The sequence below is a fragment of the Spodoptera frugiperda genome, chromosome 10 (genome assembly GCF_023101765.2).
Source record: "Spodoptera frugiperda isolate SF20-4 chromosome 10, AGI-APGP_CSIRO_Sfru_2.0, whole genome shotgun sequence".
Taxonomy (NCBI): Eukaryota; Metazoa; Arthropoda; class Insecta; order Lepidoptera; family Noctuidae; genus Spodoptera; species Spodoptera frugiperda.
Window position 1 is genome coordinate 4,888,322 of NC_064221.1, and position 16,667 is coordinate 4,904,988.

Genomic DNA, 16,667 nt, shown 5'->3' on the forward strand with positions numbered 1-16,667 from the left:
ATAGATTAAATAGGAACATACAGAAAGCTACCGTTTACCGCCACACAGCGACCCGCCCCGTTTTTAATTTTTTATGTGGCGAAAATCATCCTATTCGTTTTCCAAGTGTCAGACTCTTACTGACTAAAAACTACAACGTTCCTACTCCTGCTCTGCGATCTAGAGCCTCGACACCCGGCTAGACAGTCCGCAGCTCCGGGTCCGGCCTTACTGGACCTCATTGTGGTAGTCTGATGATGAGACATAAGGTCTGGTTCTGGAAGGATGGTGAGCTAACCTTGGTTAATAGTCACGCCTTTTATCCCTGAATGTGTTGGCAGAGGTGCACATTATGGCACGTAATGCCACTGTACAATGTACACCAGTTTTTGCGATAAGGTAAACAGTGTTTGTTTCGATTTTTATCGATGATATCCGGATCAAAAGGGGGATTCACCACGGGTGATTGATGGCTTTAATTTTCATATTAAATTAAATAGGTATAATGAATACGAATACAATGTCACGTCTTTTATCCTCGAAGGGGTAGGTAGAGGTGCAAATCGCGGCACGTAATGCTATTATAGCATCCTTTTTTCACCATTTGTGTTATAAGTCTCATGTAATAGGGGGTCAGCCTATTTCCATTTGCTGGCCAAATTCCAGACTCCGTGTTGAAAAAATCCCAGGTACTTGTCCGGACCGGATATTGTAGATATTTTTATACGGGATGATTTTTCAATTATTTTCTACCCTCAAAAAAAAAAAAACAAAACACTCACACAGTAAAACACGAGGCAATAAGTCGTTGCACATCAGCTTTCTGCGACTAAATGTTGTCACTTCAAATCACAAAGAAAAGTAGGTAATGTCAAATGATAAAATATATTTTTAGTATTCAATTAATCACATTCATCATCATCATCATCAGCCGAGAGACGTCCACTGCTGAACAAAGGCCTCCCCTTGGTCCTCCACGTAGAACGACAAGCCGCCACCTGCATCCACTGGCTCCCCGCCACTCTGACGATGTCGTCGGTCCACCTAGTGGGAGGTCTGCCCACGCTGCGTCTTCCGGTCCGCGGTCGCCACTCAGTCACCTTCCTGGCCCAGCGGCCATCAGTCCTCCGAGCGACGTGGCCTGCCCATTGCCACTTCAGCCTGCATATTTTGAGAGCTATGTCTGTAACTCTTGTTCTTTGGCGAATTTCCATATTTCGGATTTTGTCGCGCAAAGATACTCCGAGCATAGCTCTCTCCATCGCGCGCTGGGCGACTCTGAGCCTTTCTAAAAGGCCAGCAGTTAGGGACCATGTCTCGGTACCGTACGTCATCACTGGCAACACACACTGGTTGTACATCCTGGTCTTCAGACACTGCGGGATTTTTGACGAGAAGACTTCATGCAACTTCCCAAATGCTGCCCATCCGAGTTGGATTCTTCGAGCGACCTCTTTCTCGAAGTTGGACCTACCTAGCTGGATGATCTGACCCAGGTATGTGTAGTGGTCTACAACTTCGAGTATATCGTTCCCAACGACAACCGGTATAGGTGCAACATGGACATTTGACATGATTTTCGTCTTGTCCATGTTCATTTTAAGGCCCACCTGTTGGGAAACGGTATTGAGGTCGCTGAGCATGGTGTTCAGCTCTTCCAGCGACTCTGCCATTACGACTATGTCATCGGCGAAACGGAGATGAGTGATGTATTCGCCATTAATGTTGATGCCGCGTCCGCTCCAGTCCAAGAGAGATAGGTCTGTAGTTCTTTAGCAGACAGTTGTCGCCTTTTTTAAAGAACAGAACCACCACACTCCGTTGCCATGCTACCGGCGTGGTTCCCTCGAGTATGACGGAATTGAATAGCTTCTGGAGGACTAAAAGTATCGGTTTTCCACCCGCTCGCAGAAGTTCCGACGTGATTCCGTCATCGCCCGGCGCCTTGTTGTTTTTAAGCTGTTTGAGAGCCATCCTAATCTCGTACAGGCTGATGTCTGGGATATCCTCAGTGTAGTGCCGCGTCAGTTTAGCTCTTGGGTCCCGAGCTGTACCGACGATGGGTTGCCGTGTTGAGGTGTATAACTGTCCGTAAAACCTCTCGAGCTCTCCGAGGATCTCGGACTTCGACGAGATGACGCTGCCATCCTCGGTCTTCAGCCTCGTCATTTGGCTTTGCCCAACAGACGAATCACATTGGAATTAATCACATTGGAAGGGGTTTATTTTCTGTTGATTAAGATTGCACTGTTGTTATTTTATAATTAATATTTTCCTGCAGATAATGACCTATCTACGTATCTTATCACACATCAGGGATATATAAGTCGGACGTTCAATTTTTAAATTCATTAAAGATTTTTGGCTTCAAGCAACCGACTGGCTACTGCAGTTTTCAAGAGACAACAGAGAAATATTGGAATACAAGGTATGTTTTTATTGTACTGTTTTTATATTATTATAAATTCTAAAAAATGTTTATTTGGAAATATTTCAATTATCTTGAACATTGATTAATTGTACTTTTTCATTTCCAAACCAGGTTTTTACGTTTTTTGTCCAAACGTCACACATTACATAAAGTTTATACTTTTTAAATGTAGCCCCACTCTAGGGCTTTATCCTCCTTCTGCGAAGCAGTCATGCTAGCTAAGGAGGAGGCGGGGCGCGTGAGAGAACAAACATCCTCACGCCCCAGCCGCCGCGAGAGACACTCCGGGCGTCGGGGATCGCGAGACGATCTCCGGCCACCGTAAGTGTGGGCCTGCGGACGGCGAGCAAGGGTAGCTCGCCGCCCGACCAGATCCAGACCCGTGCGTGCGGCGCGTCGCGTTCCGCGCGCGCCTCAAAGAGCCATCAGACCACCACAGATGGGGCCCAACAGGGCTGATGCCTGATCCGGAGCTGCGGACTACCTAGCGGGTTTACCGGGGCTCCGGCTCGAAAAGCAGGAGAAGGAACGGGGTGGTTTTTAGTCAGTAAGAGTCTGACACTCCCTCTCGCCTCGCCCAAGGCGAGAAAAGTCATTGGATGATTTTCCCCCTCAAAAAAAAAAAAAAAAAAAAAAGGGCTTTATCCTGTGCGTGACGTGTGTGAATGTGGTGCGTTTAAACAAACTTACAAGTTCACATATACCTCATACCCAGACCCGAAACAACAATTTGTGGATCACAGAAAGATTTGCTACACGTTGCGCGGCAGCTGATTGCCCAGCCGCCGCGCCAACTGTGCAGTCAAAATATTACACCATAAAATATTTTAACAAATTATCTCTTTTCACTCAGTAGACTCCTAAAACATCCGCGGAATGAGTAGGCTGTGTGGAGACAGCAGAGTTAGTAAGAAATTCTTTTGTCACTTGCTCTATTGGTTTTACCGTTCCAGTTATCCTGTCGATCGGACTAGCTAAACGGGTGCCATGCCGCTCAGATAATATATCAGTCTTTGGTCAGTGGATAAAAGTGGACAACATGCTGTTTCAGATGAAGACCTTCATCATCATCGCATTGCTGTCAGCACTAGCAGCCTGCTGTAGTGCCAGTGTCCTCCCGAGCGAGGAGATGGCCGGAGGCATCACTGTGGTGGAAAATGCTGATGAGGTAGAGCTCCAGAAATTCCTGTCTACCCGCCAGGCGTCAAACGAAACTGAGCTTTTATTTGAGTAAGTGGGAACTAAGCGAGGTATATAACGGGTGATTTTTTAAGTGGTTAGGATTTGATTTTCAAATAATGAAAAACTTGATGAAATCTTTATTGGAATCGATAGGACGATCAATATAATTTTATGTTTAATGATGATTTCCAAATACTGGCCGCGGCACCGGTTTAGATGGCCCATTCGCAAGACACACTCTCTCCAACATACCAGCCGGTATATCACGAATAAATGCTTCAATATTGGCTCCCAGTGCGTCAATCGTTGCTGGTTTATCCCTGTAGACATGAGTGTTAACATGGCCCCACAAGAAATAGTCCAAAGGCGTTAGATCGGACGATCTAGGCGCAAACTGTTTACCGAAGGCGGCTCTCATTGTTTCGCGTGTCGTGTGGCATGTGGCACTGTCTTGTTGAAACCACAATATGTCAGGCATGACCAATTCTTGCATTTTGGCCAAAAAATGCTCCTGAATTTATTTTTAAAACTTTATTCATAATTCACAAAATGCAAAATACAAAAATATATTGATAGATTATCTTTAATAATTTCAGGTCCAACTTCTTCGTGCCAGCCATTCCGGGCGAAGCAGTAGTACACCGAATCGAGTACATTGGCGCACCAAACACTAAGGTATGATTTTGTACTTACGTTTTATATCATCAACATCAGCCTATACGCTTGTATAACTATCACTGCAAAGCAACGCAGAGGTGTATCCAATCACCACACTACCCCAATGCGGATTTCAATCTTAATAATCTTAAGAATTACATATAATTTGGAAAAAGTAACTCTGCCAAGTGGCAAAGTATACTTGACAGCTGTCGAACTCGGAGTCTTATGAACTCCGAAATTTTGTAAACCCCCGACAAAAGGCTTGTAAGTTATTCGGCACTGTATTTCAGTGTTTAAATTGTTTAAAACATAAGTCCTTTTTCTTTCTTTCTAGATAACCACCACTCATAGAAACCACTTTCCACCTTTGCCATCTCTAGTGCACACTGCAGGTTGGCTGACCAACAATCTCGTCATGACTTTGACTTCACAAGTCGGCGGCAGTATGCTTGGTAGTGTGAAAATTTATGGCTACGTGCACGGAAACTAGTAAATAGTACCGTATATTATGTACTAATGCCAGTAAGTCAAGCTACCCCACTCTGTCAATTACATTTTCAACTTTATATCCGAACAATACAGCTGACAATCTAATAAAGTTTGACAGAAAAGAGTGGCTTGATCTGCTGGCTATTACAATAATGCCAGCTTGTCGAGTTTCTTCAAAACTGTCAAGATTTTAAATTTTAAATTAGTTGCCCTACATTGCTGGACTTTCCTGGGCCAACTTCATTGTGTGCTATTTTCAAACAATTTTGGTCCATAATTTAAAGTGAATTGAGTTCAAAATTTCTTTCTCTTTACACGTTCATCGCGTATAAACAATAATGAATAAACAATAATAATCCAATACAGATATACACAGACTTTTTCCTAAGATGGAATTAGGTAGAAAACATTCAATTCTGGGGACCAAAAAGAACCATTATTTTGAAAGATTGAAGCAGTTTGATGTACTTGGCACCTGTAACAACGTCCGAACTGTAATTGGCCAAACATGATTTGTCTACTTGAAGCTCATTTTATCATTATAATTATGCATATTTTTCTGGTAAATTGTTAGTAAGTCTCGATTAATTTGAAGCCACACCGGCGCTTATATCGAGACTTACATTTTTCTTAATATTTAATTGATTTCGCTATAATCCTGTCAATATTTTTTTATTCTATCTTATATTATAATATGTATCATTAAAATAACATTATAATGTAATAGTTGTTTTATTCATTATTTCATAGACATTTGTATAATTTGTTTTGAGTTGAAATATATTGCCTCGTTGGTCGATTAGTCGCTAGTGCGAGTGCCAAACAAGGGCTCTCAGGCAAACTGTTACTGGGCTTTTTCGGGTTTTCGAAAATTTCGCAGTACTAGCATGGAGTCCGGAATTGTGCACAGTAGGTATATGGCAATAGGCTCACCCCCTATTACATGGGACTTATAACACAAATGGTGAACAGTGGCTCTACGTGCCTTAATGTGCACCTCTGCCTTCCCCTTTGGGGGCAAAAGGCGTGACATTGTGTGTGTTCAAATATTTTTATCATAATACATTTCACTTGGCATATATTTTTTTATTCATACCCCACGGTCCCGTGGGATAAAAATTCTTTAAGCTAAGCCAGCTCATACCCTATCTGTATAGCAAATTTCATCAAAATCCGTTCAGAAGTTTCAGCGTGATTGACGGGGAAACATCCAAACTTCTAAACATCCAAACAAACAAACAAGCTTAAAGAAAGTATTGTGTGTATAATAAGTATTAGTTAGTGTATTGTTAGTTAAGTGTGAGAGAGCCATGCTTCGGGACGAATGAGCCGGCTCGACCGGAGTGATACCACGGCCTCACAGAAAACCGACGTGAGACAACGCTTGCGTTGTGTTTCGTTGTGTGAGAGCAACTACCGGAGGTCCAATTACTCCCCTTCCCAATCCCAGATTCCTCAACAACAACCCCTAAATTGTAATGCCTCTGGTGTTTCAAGTGTCCATGGGTGGCGGCGATTGCTTACCATCAGGTGATCAGTCTGATTATTTGCTGGCTTATTCCATAAAAAACAGCGAAGGGAGATGGATCAAAATTACTCCATGTTTCCGACGAATTTAGTAGAAATAAAAAAACTCTCAAAAAATAACTCATATTTTTAATTTAGGTAGTTTTTAATATTATTACATTTATTTTATTCTATTATAACCATAGGTGCAAAGTTCTAATCAATACAGCTTAACTAAGCCAAATACAAGGTAGCTACTGTTCCGGAGCTGCGGAAAACGTAACAGGTTACCGGGGCTCGGATAGTATTTTTTTTAAACATGAGAACTTAAGACGGGATATTTACCATTAGGTAGCATATTCGTTTTTGTGAGTTTCCGATATTTCGGCTATAATGAAACGCAGTTTTGACGGGTACAGAGCAAGTGAAGTTTATTAAAAAAATAAATGTTGAGAACGATTACACAGATTATAACAATCTTACTTTAGTTCCCAGAAAAATCACTAGAGAGCGTTAAATGTTAAATGGGTTGCAATTTTGATACACAAAACAACTTCGACACTGTTCCAAGCGCCGATCTCTGATGTACTAGCGCGATGTATAAAGTCATGTCAGTTTAAAAAGTTATTTTTAATAAGAGTCTTCTTACACTTCCTTTCCTTCAAGGCTAAACCACTCACACGGCGAAACACGAAGCGCAAAGTCATTACACATCATATAAATTATAAATTAATGCCTGATATAAATTAATAAATAAAAAAAATACACATCAGCTTTCTGTGACTAAATATTATCACTCCAAATCATAGAGAAAGGTAGGTAATATCAAAATAAATGATAAAATATCACTTTGGTAGAGGTTATTTTTTTCTGTTGATTAAGATCGCACTGTTATTATTTTAAAATAAGTAATTCCCTGAAGATAGTGACCTATCTACTATCTTATCTTACATCAGGGATATATAAGTCGAACGTTCTATTTATAAGTTCATTAATTGGGCTTCAAGCAACTGGCTGGCTACTGCAGTTTTCAAGAGTCAACGGAGAAATATTGGAATACCAAGGTATGTTTTTATTGTATTGTTTTATAATATAGATTCTAAAAAAATATATTAGAATTTGTCATTTCCAAGCCAAATTTTGGGGGTGTGGGTGAGTTTATAAACATACAAGTTCACATACACATCACACCCAGACCCGAATCAACAATTTGTGGATCACAGAAAGAATCGCTACACGTTCCGCGGCAGTCGGTTGCCCAGCCGCCGTGTCAACTGTGCAGTCAATAATACGTATATTAATTGCACCATAAAATATTATAACAAATTTACTTTTTTCACTCGGTAGGCTCCTAAGACTTGTGGAACGAATAGGAGCCGCAGTGTGGAAACAGCATAATTAAAAAGAAATTCTTTTATCACTTGCTCTATTGGTTTTACTGCTCTAGCTATACTGTCGATCGGACTAGCTAAACGGCATTTTTTTCTAACTTCTCTCGCCTTAGGCGAGGCGAGCGAGAGTATCAGACTCTTACTAACTAGAAACCACCCCGTTCCTGCTCATGCTTTTCAAGCCGGAGCCCCGGTAAACCCGGTCTGATGGCTCTTAGAGCCGCCCGCGTAACGCGACGCGCCGCACGCACGGGTCTGGTTTTGGTAGGGCGGCAAGATACCGTTCCTCGCTCGCGTTTAGATATTGTCTTTGGTCAGTGGATAAAAGTGGACTACATGCTGTTTCAGATGAAGACCTTCATCATCATCGCATTGCTGTCAGCACTAGCAGCCTGCTGTAGTGCCAGTGTCCTCCCAAGCAAGAAGGAGATGGCGGAAGGCCTCACTGTGGTGGAAAATGCTGATGAGGCAGAGCTCCAGAAATTGCTGTCCACCCATCCTGAACGTCAGGCAGCAGAAAGAGTGTTTTTATTCGAGTAAGTAGGAACTAAGTTAAGGATAAATAGTATGAAGATTAGGTATATAGCTTAAATAAAACTAGAAGTAGTACTCGTCCACAGAAACACACGGTAATTTCAATCATAATAAATAATTACATAAATCATGTATTAAATTCTGTGTGGACAGCTCCATGTACCTTGGCCACAGAAAAGCTGTAATGTATATATGTATAGTTTGTCAAGGAATATTACGAGCATGGGGTGCGGCTGTTGCAATGCTGTATTTGTACAGAGTGTTCAAATAAAATCAAAGAGGAAAATGCACTTTGTGACTTAATTACTGGACCTATATCGAACTGTACAATGAACTCATATGTGTTTGTTCTATGCGGTATATATAGATTATATCTTTATTAATTTCAGAACCGACTTCTCCGTACCAGCGATTCCGGGAGAAACGGTAACACACCGAATCGAGTACATTGGTGGACCAGACACTGTGGTATGATTTTGTACTTACGTTTTATAAAGAAATCTCCTTCGTATCTGTATCATCATCGACATCAGCCTATACTTGATCACTGCTGAGCAACGCGCGGCACAGAGCTAGAGTGTCTAATCACCACGCTTCCTCAAGGCGGATTTCAAACTTATTATTAGAATGTATTAATCCTGGTTTCCTAATAAAGTCTTTAGTGGTGCCCAAATGATCTAAGAAGTACATATAGTTTGGAAAAAGGAACCGTACCAAATGCCAAAGTGTACCTTACACAATGATGAAACTGCACTGCACGGTTGGCGTGATGACTGGGCAACCAGCTGTGGCGCAACATGTAGCCAGTCCCCGCACGGAGCAACTCTTTGTGTGATACATAAATTGTTGTTCGTCTAGATCTCATATGTATGTGACATTGTATATTTGTAAATGCACCCAGCTGGAGAAAATCCTAAAGCAATGTATTTCTGTGTGAACACTCTTTAAATCGTTTAAGAAATAAGTCCTTTTTTTCTTTCTAGTTAACCGGCACTCATAGAACCAGCTTACCACCATTGCCAGCAGAAGTGACCACTGAAGGCTGGCTGACCAACCGTCTCGTCATGACCTTGACGTCAGAAGTCGGTGGCAGTTTGGTTGGTAATGTGAAATTTTTGGGATACAAGTACGGACGTTAAAAGGCAGGCGCCAAACCCGCAACAACGTCCGAACTGTAATTGGGCGAACATGATTAATTGTCTACTTGAAGTTCATTTTCTAGTAAATTTTTGTTAGTCTACATTTTTTCTAATATGTAATTGAATAATTTAATTGATTATATCATAATAAATTTTACTTTGCATATATTTTTTTATTTATCATATACATAATTCTGCCAGCGGCTCTACCTGCATTCCCATGGGTTTAAAATTCCTATAACCCCAAGCCAGCTTATACACTGTCTGTATAGCATAGGACATTACCCATTTTTGAACGTGCTGGACATGATAAAAAGATATAATAATCTGTTAGTACCCGACCCCTTAAGCATTTTTTATTATGGCACCAAAACTGTAGAACCAATAACTTCAATTTTATTCAAGGTTTAAACAATAAACATACCGCTTTGTAGGGGAAAGTGGGGTAAACGCGAACGCGGGGTAAACCCGAACCCAATAGTTTTAATATGTTAGAAAGATATAGCCGTATATCACTTGCCGGTAACTCAGAGATTACGCCACCACCAGCGCCAGTCAAAGACACGGGAGACGCGGACGCACGTACTTTTCAAGGTATGTCAATTTTAATATTTTCAATGTTTTCGATGTAATTTTTTGATAAATTGAACTTGGTGTAGCTTTATTTCTATTGAGAATAGTTATTTAACCTTTACATAGTGGGAAACTTACATACTAAACCATTAAAATGACGGTGACGCATTTGGTAAAAGTTTTATAACTTAAAATATTTTTTCCATTTAATTTTTTTCGACCCGGTGGGGTAAAGGCGAACGCTGCATGTCGGGTAATCTCGAACGTTTGGCATTACTCCTCTCTCCTTTTTTGTTAGTTCCCTGTTCATATTTTTTAGTCTATGTTGATTTCTTTGTGGCACTAAATTATATTGTCGGGTGATTTTGATAATGCTAAACATCAAATAAATTGTTTCAGATGCCCCGTAATTATAAAAGAAAAACTGAAACTAAATACAGTTTAGAGGATCTCAAAAAGGCAATAGTCGATGTTCAAACCAAGAAACTCAGCATTGGCAGAGCAGCAAATACTTGTGTTCCAAAAACTACAATTTACCTTAGTAATGTTAGTACGTGATTACCCCACTTGGTGTTCGGCTTTACCCGACATCAGTTGGGTAAAACCGAACACTAAGGGTTTTGTTTTTCGGCCATTTTGTTATTATTTATTAAAAAAAATAATGATGTTGATTAGTAATACGTTAGCTAGATAAGTAAAGTTTGTAATTTAATAATTAAAGAAACTCTGTGATTTGATTTCACTGTTTTATTTATATTTTCCCTTAGGTGTTCGTGTTTCCCCCACTTTCCCCTACCAGTACATTTTCGGGAACATTATTGTAACAATAAAGGGTTATAGATTAAATAGGAACATACAGAAAGCTGCCGTTTACCGCCACACAGCGACCCGCCCCGTTTTTAATTTTTGATGAGGCGAAAATCATCCTATGCGGTTTCCAAGTGTCAGACTCTTACTGACTAAAAACTACCACGTTCCTACTCCTGCACTTCGATCTAGAGCCTCGACACCCGGCTAGACAGTCCGCAGCTCCGGGTCCGGCGTTACTGGACCTCATTGTGGTAGTCTGATGATGAGACATAAGGTCTGGTTCTGGAAGGATGGTGAGCTAACCTTGGTTAATAGGCACGCCTTTTATCCCTGAATGTGTTGACAGAGATGCACATTATGGCACGTAATGCCACTGTACAATGTACACCAGTTTTTGCGATAAGGTAAACAGTGTTTGTTTCGATTTTTATCGATGATATCCGGATCAAAAGGGGGATTCACCACGGGTGATTGATGGCTTTAATTTTCATATTAAATAAAATATAAAGATACATACAGCGATGCGGACGAGTACTTCGACGCCTAACCACACCTAACCACGCCTATTGCCTTTATTTTAGTTTTAAGTTAGTTTTTATTCCTTATTTTTTTGGTATTTTTAAGTTGTAAATAATGTGTTAGTTTAGATTAATAATTATTCCTAGCTACTTAATTAAAATACAATAAATATAAAATATAATTAATACAAATACAATGTCACGGCTTTTATCCTCAAAGGGGTAGGTAGAGGTGCAAATCGCGGCACGTAATGCTAATATAGCATCCTTTTTTCACCATTTGTGTTATAAGTCCCATGTAATAGGGGGTCAGCCTATTTCCATTTGCTGGGCAAATTCCAGACTCCGTGTTGAAAAAATCCCAGGTACTTGTCCGAACCCGGGAATCGAACAAGTTACCGATGCAGTACAATAATATTATAGTATATATTTTTTTTGTTTTTAGTTTAAGGTTTTTAGTTTATTAGCTATTATAAGACTCTTCTGACACTTCCTTTCGCCTCGCTCAAGGCGGGATGATTTTTGAATTATTTTCTCCCCTCAAAAAATCAAAAAAATAAAATAAAAAACACTCATACAGTAAAACACGAAGCAATAAGTCGTTGCACATCAGCTTTCTGCGACTAAATCTTGTCACTCCAAATCACAAAGAAAAGTAGGTAATGTCAAATGATAAAATATATTTTTAGTATTCAATTAATCACACTGTTGATTAAGATTGCACTGTTATTATTTTATAATTAATATTTTCCTGCAGATAATGACCTATCTACGTATCTTATTTATTATTTATTTATTTTATTAAAAGGTACATGTTATGAACTTATAAACTAGTATACAGTCCGACAAAACTATATATGTAGTTTGTCTGTCGGATCCAAGAGGTATATATTAGATAAATATTATGTATTAGTAGTAAATGTTTACACAGTAGTATAATGTATAGTAATTATATATAATAATATGTAGTATAATAAGTTTTATATAATAGTATATATATTTATTTATATAAATATACATATATGTGTATGTAATATATGTATATATATGTATGTTATTCATATATTATATATGTATATACAAGGTGATAGGGGTGGGACTTCTAACCCGTTAAGGCTGAGTACTACATCTAATTTTATCGACAAAAATAATAATATGGGGTTGAACCCCTAATTGAAAATATTGAAAAATAGTGATTTTTTCGGTAAAAATAATTCACAAATGATTTTTTTCTCACCAAAACATTATCAAACATATGAAAAAAGTAATGAATTAGTTAGCCAAGGTTATTAGCTACCGTTTGTCGTTTTTTTTTTTTTTGTTTCTACGACGCATACAACCTTTGATATCAAAAAAAGTACAAAAATTATAAAAATAGCCATAATTTTTAGGGGGAGGGGATTCGACCCCTTCGACCCCCGACTTTTGTCGATAAAATTAGATGTAGTACTCAGCCTTAACGGGTTAGAAGTCTCAGCCCTATCACATTGTATATATAATGTATGTATCCGTGGAGTATGTTTATATACATACATTTATTTACATGTTTAGGTAGCTGGCAGCTAGATTGCGAGTACATTTATTAGATAAGAAAGGAGAATGGCAGAATTCGTACAGCATACTTTTTTGGTGTTCCCTGATAAAATTTGTACCACTTATTGAGGGAACTAAACCATTCATTTTTTTGTAAAAATAATATTTTTAGAAGCTGGGGTTTAGCAAATATATCAATTAAAAGATTTTAGTAACGAAACGTAATATAATGAAACGAAACGTAGAAGACATGTTTAGTTAGTTGCCATTAATAAAATATCAGAAGGCTCGAAATGATAAATCAATATTTTGAAATAGAAATAACAGTAAATATAATTAACCAATTACAGGTTATACCTTAGAATATATAATTAATGCATATATATGCATAGAATCTTTATATTTATAGGAATTATTTTTGCCATCAGTATTTTTTTTTGTAATGGCAATTATTTATTGACAGCTTCGTAAAATCCCTAATCTTTCAAAGTCTGTCCAGTTTTTGCCGTTGTTTTGTTTTGGATTGTAGTTAGTAACTTCATCTAAACAATTTAGCAATTATCTGGCCATTTTTACGTTGAGTTGAGCAACTGCTTCTCCGTTCTCCATCTGTTGATACTACTTTCGCGAAAGGACGCTTTAATAATTGTGTTGTGTGTTACGTGTTTTATTGAAAATGACGAGTTTGCAATGCATCAATTGCAATGTTCGCTTGTCCCGAAGAAGAAGACACGCTTTATCAAATGACGGTGAAGATATCGTCAACACTAATCGTCTGTGGACATATCTTAGAGATGTAAGTAGTTTCCACATAAAATTGTGTGTACGAATGGGCCATAGTTACGAACTTCAATAACTTTTACGTGTGATATCACACTAAATAAACACATAAGTAATCGGTAACATGTATTATTTACTTGCCTTATTTGTTTTGCATAACACTGTTATAATTTATTAGTACCTATTATTTTGTTTAATGGTGAGCCATACTCAAAATCATTTAATTATTTCTAGATTACACCAGATGACCATGTTTACCATGAATGCTGGCAGCTAGCTAGTCATTCATGTTCTTCTGATAATATGCCGAGAAGACACATAGGCCATCGGTGTTTGTGTTGTATGTGGACAACCCATACTAAGAATCAGGCAATGCAGAATTTTGATTGAAGAAAAACAAAGAACGGCTTACACAATTGCTACTTAGATATAACCACGACAGGTATAAATAAGAACATGTACATATTATAACTTTTATCAATTCGGTATTTTATATATTTGAAATAAACTAAGAAATAAAACAATGTTAATATTTTCCACTAATAGCATGTATGTTTAAATGAAAGCTTTTCTTTATTTATATTATTTGTTTTAGCGTCATCCTGACGATAAAGCTTGTGTGCGGTGTTGGTTAAGAGTGAAAACTAAGGATACTTCACCAAATGAAGATATTCAACCCGTTGAACCTTATCAGCAGGAAAGTGATAATTCTGAACTGATGTGTGCTGCATGTGGTCAAAGTCTTACTCCCGACAACACTGCTTGTTTGTTGGAGCACCAGCAGGTATATAATAATATGAAATAACATATTTATAGTAATTAGCTAGCTAAAAACGCAATCCAAAGAGCAATTACAATTTTATGTTGCTAAATGTAAGACACTAATGATGTTGGCTCTACTAACAACAACAAAAGGATACTGGTCTTTCCATTCTCTACTCCAGTGAACAATAAATATGTTTAGTATTTTTTGAAAGGTCTTCGGTAAAAACCAATCATTGTGTGTCGAGATTAATTCTCTAGCCTGATCATGTTTTGCGCAATTTATATCTATCATATGTAAATGCTTAATTTTGAATTACATGAATGTTATTTATTTACAGACACCTTCCATTAATGAAGTTTGTGAAGTTTGCTGGGGCCAAGTATGCAATTTGAACTTCTATGTTCAAGATGGTCTATGTTGCTTCAAGCTAAAATAAAGTCCTGCCACTCTTCTCCTGGAACTTATTTTGTTTTCATACTTGCAGAAACAAATATGAATAGCCGGGACACAATCAAAAGTGATTGCTGTAATTGTATTGTAGGTTTAAGAACAGTGGGATGCTGCTCACATGTTATGAGCATTCTTTGGTATTTGAGTTATGCTTGCCATGAGGGTATCAGCCGACCTGCCCCTTTCTTGGATGAAGTAATATTAAGAACCAATCAAGTAATTATAAGAAAATAAAGTAAATGAAATTCCTACAAAAACTAAGTTGTTTTATTTACCTACACTGAAAATTTCATCAGCTCTTAATCGTTATCAAACTATTGTAGACCACTGCTGGACATAGACAGTAAATCGTAGATAAGTAAGAAATAATTAGGAGCGGTCCCCCAACGCGACGTATTTTTTTTTTAGAATTATTAGTACATTCTTAGGTACTTTAAGATTAAGTTTCTTTTATTATTTTTTACTTTTTAAAGGGAAATTAAGTTTTTGTGTCGGGGGTTTTTTTTAATTTTTAATTTAATTTTTTTTAATGATCAATCACCATAAACATTATTAACTCTTGGTACCTCGTATTTACCAGACGTCATCGATCGGGTGTTGTTTTTATTACATACTATTGTCAATGGTGAATTATACTCATACTTGCCATGGTTATTGGTTGCGAGAATGTATTTATGCTTGAGACTGATAGGTACAGATTTTAAATAACTTATAGTAGTCCTTTTTATATTTATTTTTAGTTTTTTTATCTACTAGTAGTTTAAGGAACCTAATTTGTAGTTTTTCTAATTTTTCCATGTGGGTCTTGAATGTAAGCCCATAGCAATCAAGAGCATAATCCATCACAGACTCCACCATACATTTATACAACACTCTTAATGTACTGCTAGGAACTCTGTAACTTAGGTGGTAAAATTTGCTTAATATAATTCTAAGTTTATTGCACAAGTAATTTACATGATCAATCCAGGAAAAATGCTCGTCAACTTTAACCCCTAGGTAAGTCACACAATTTACTCTCTGGATAGGTTTGCAGCTGCAATTGACCGAGTTTCTATGAATGCAATCAAACGTGTGAGTGTATATAGGTAAAGGAGTTTCCTTCTATGGTGAGTAAGGTGAGTGAATAATTAGGTATTGTGTTTTCTCTGAATTTAGCACTATTCCATTGTCATGGGACCACTTAACTACCGCGTCCACGTCTTGTTGAACAAGTCGGCACGTTTCAGCGATGTCAGTACCGGCTCGCAAGGCACAGAGGTCATCCGCGAACATATGCGCTGAGCAATGTTGAAGCACATTGCACAGGCTATTCACATGCATTAAATAACATACGGGACCACTCCCTGAGCCCTGCGGAACCCCACATCGGACTATTTTCTCATCACTGAGTGTGTCGCCTATCTTGACCCGGTAGGAACGTGAGGTGAGGTAGTCTCTGAACCAATCTTTCAGTGGCTTCTCCACCCCACACTCCTCCAAGGATGTTATTATTATTTATTTATTCAATTTCCATATAATTACATTACAATATAATAAGCCCCACAAAACCGTTTTAATAGTTTGACTGTGGGGTCGCTGAATCTCTATGTTAATAATATATGTTTTTACAAATTAAAAATGTCTAAATAATATAATTTTAATTTACGTTTAAATCTAATTAATTTTGCTTCACTCCTTATGTCTGCTGGCAGATTGTTTAATAGGTAAGGTATTCTCTTGTTTAGTGTCCTGTCACCATAGTAATTGGTGACTCTGGGTACATTGAATCTACCAGCAGCCATAGATCGTGTGTTAAGAGTGTTGTTCACATAAGTTAAGGTATGTTCTTGGGTTCCATGGTGGTTAACTAATAAAAGATATTTATGTTTTAAAGTAATCGGCAAATTTTACATATTTTAAATAATTTTCTGTAATCTCCTTTAC

The 16,667-nt window shown here is 38.1% G+C and overlaps 3 protein-coding genes and 1 pseudogene across 5 annotated transcripts in view; 3 read left to right on the top strand and 1 right to left on the bottom strand.

Moving 5' to 3' along the window:
• LOC126911127 (uncharacterized) overlaps positions 1-5,465 on the top strand; it is a 30,892-nt gene extending 25,427 nt beyond the window's left edge. Inside the window, exon 4 of the mRNA XM_050696377.1 lies at positions 5,168-5,465. The gene's annotated coding sequence lies outside the window, so the exon portion shown is untranslated. The remainder of the gene's footprint in view (positions 1-5,167) is intronic.
• Positions 2,261-9,475, top strand: LOC126911126 (uncharacterized). Of its 3 annotated transcripts, XM_050696373.1 has the most exons (5): positions 2,268-2,407; positions 3,462-3,578; positions 8,107-8,174; positions 8,562-8,640; positions 9,156-9,475. In XM_050696373.1, the coding sequence occupies exons 2-5, from the start codon at positions 3,462-3,464 to the stop codon at positions 9,309-9,311; spliced, it is 420 nt and encodes a 139-aa protein (XP_050552330.1). In that variant the 5' UTR covers positions 2,268-2,407; the 3' UTR covers positions 9,312-9,475. The 3 variants fall into 3 exon arrangements, with proteins under 3 accessions (XP_050552329.1, XP_050552330.1, XP_050552331.1); XM_050696372.1 differs by lacking the exon at positions 3,462-3,578 and having other exon boundaries at positions 2,261-2,407; positions 7,987-8,174; XM_050696374.1 differs by lacking the exons at positions 8,107-8,174; positions 8,562-8,640; positions 9,156-9,475 and adding exons at positions 4,189-4,267; positions 4,587-5,465 and having other exon boundaries at positions 3,462-3,640.
• A 2,819-nt stretch (positions 9,476-12,294) lies between these two features.
• LOC118281516 (uncharacterized) lies at positions 12,295-15,056 on the top strand. Its single transcript, XM_050696382.1, has 3 exons — positions 12,295-13,541; positions 14,121-14,309; positions 14,629-15,056. The coding sequence occupies exons 1-3, from the start codon at positions 13,422-13,424 to the stop codon at positions 14,725-14,727; spliced, it is 408 nt and encodes a 135-aa protein (XP_050552339.1). The 5' UTR covers positions 12,295-13,421; the 3' UTR covers positions 14,728-15,056.
• Positions 15,057-15,248: 192 nt separating this feature from the next.
• LOC126911149 (uncharacterized) lies at positions 15,249-16,229 on the bottom strand (annotated as a pseudogene).
• Between the last annotated feature and the right edge of the window lie 438 nt (positions 16,230-16,667).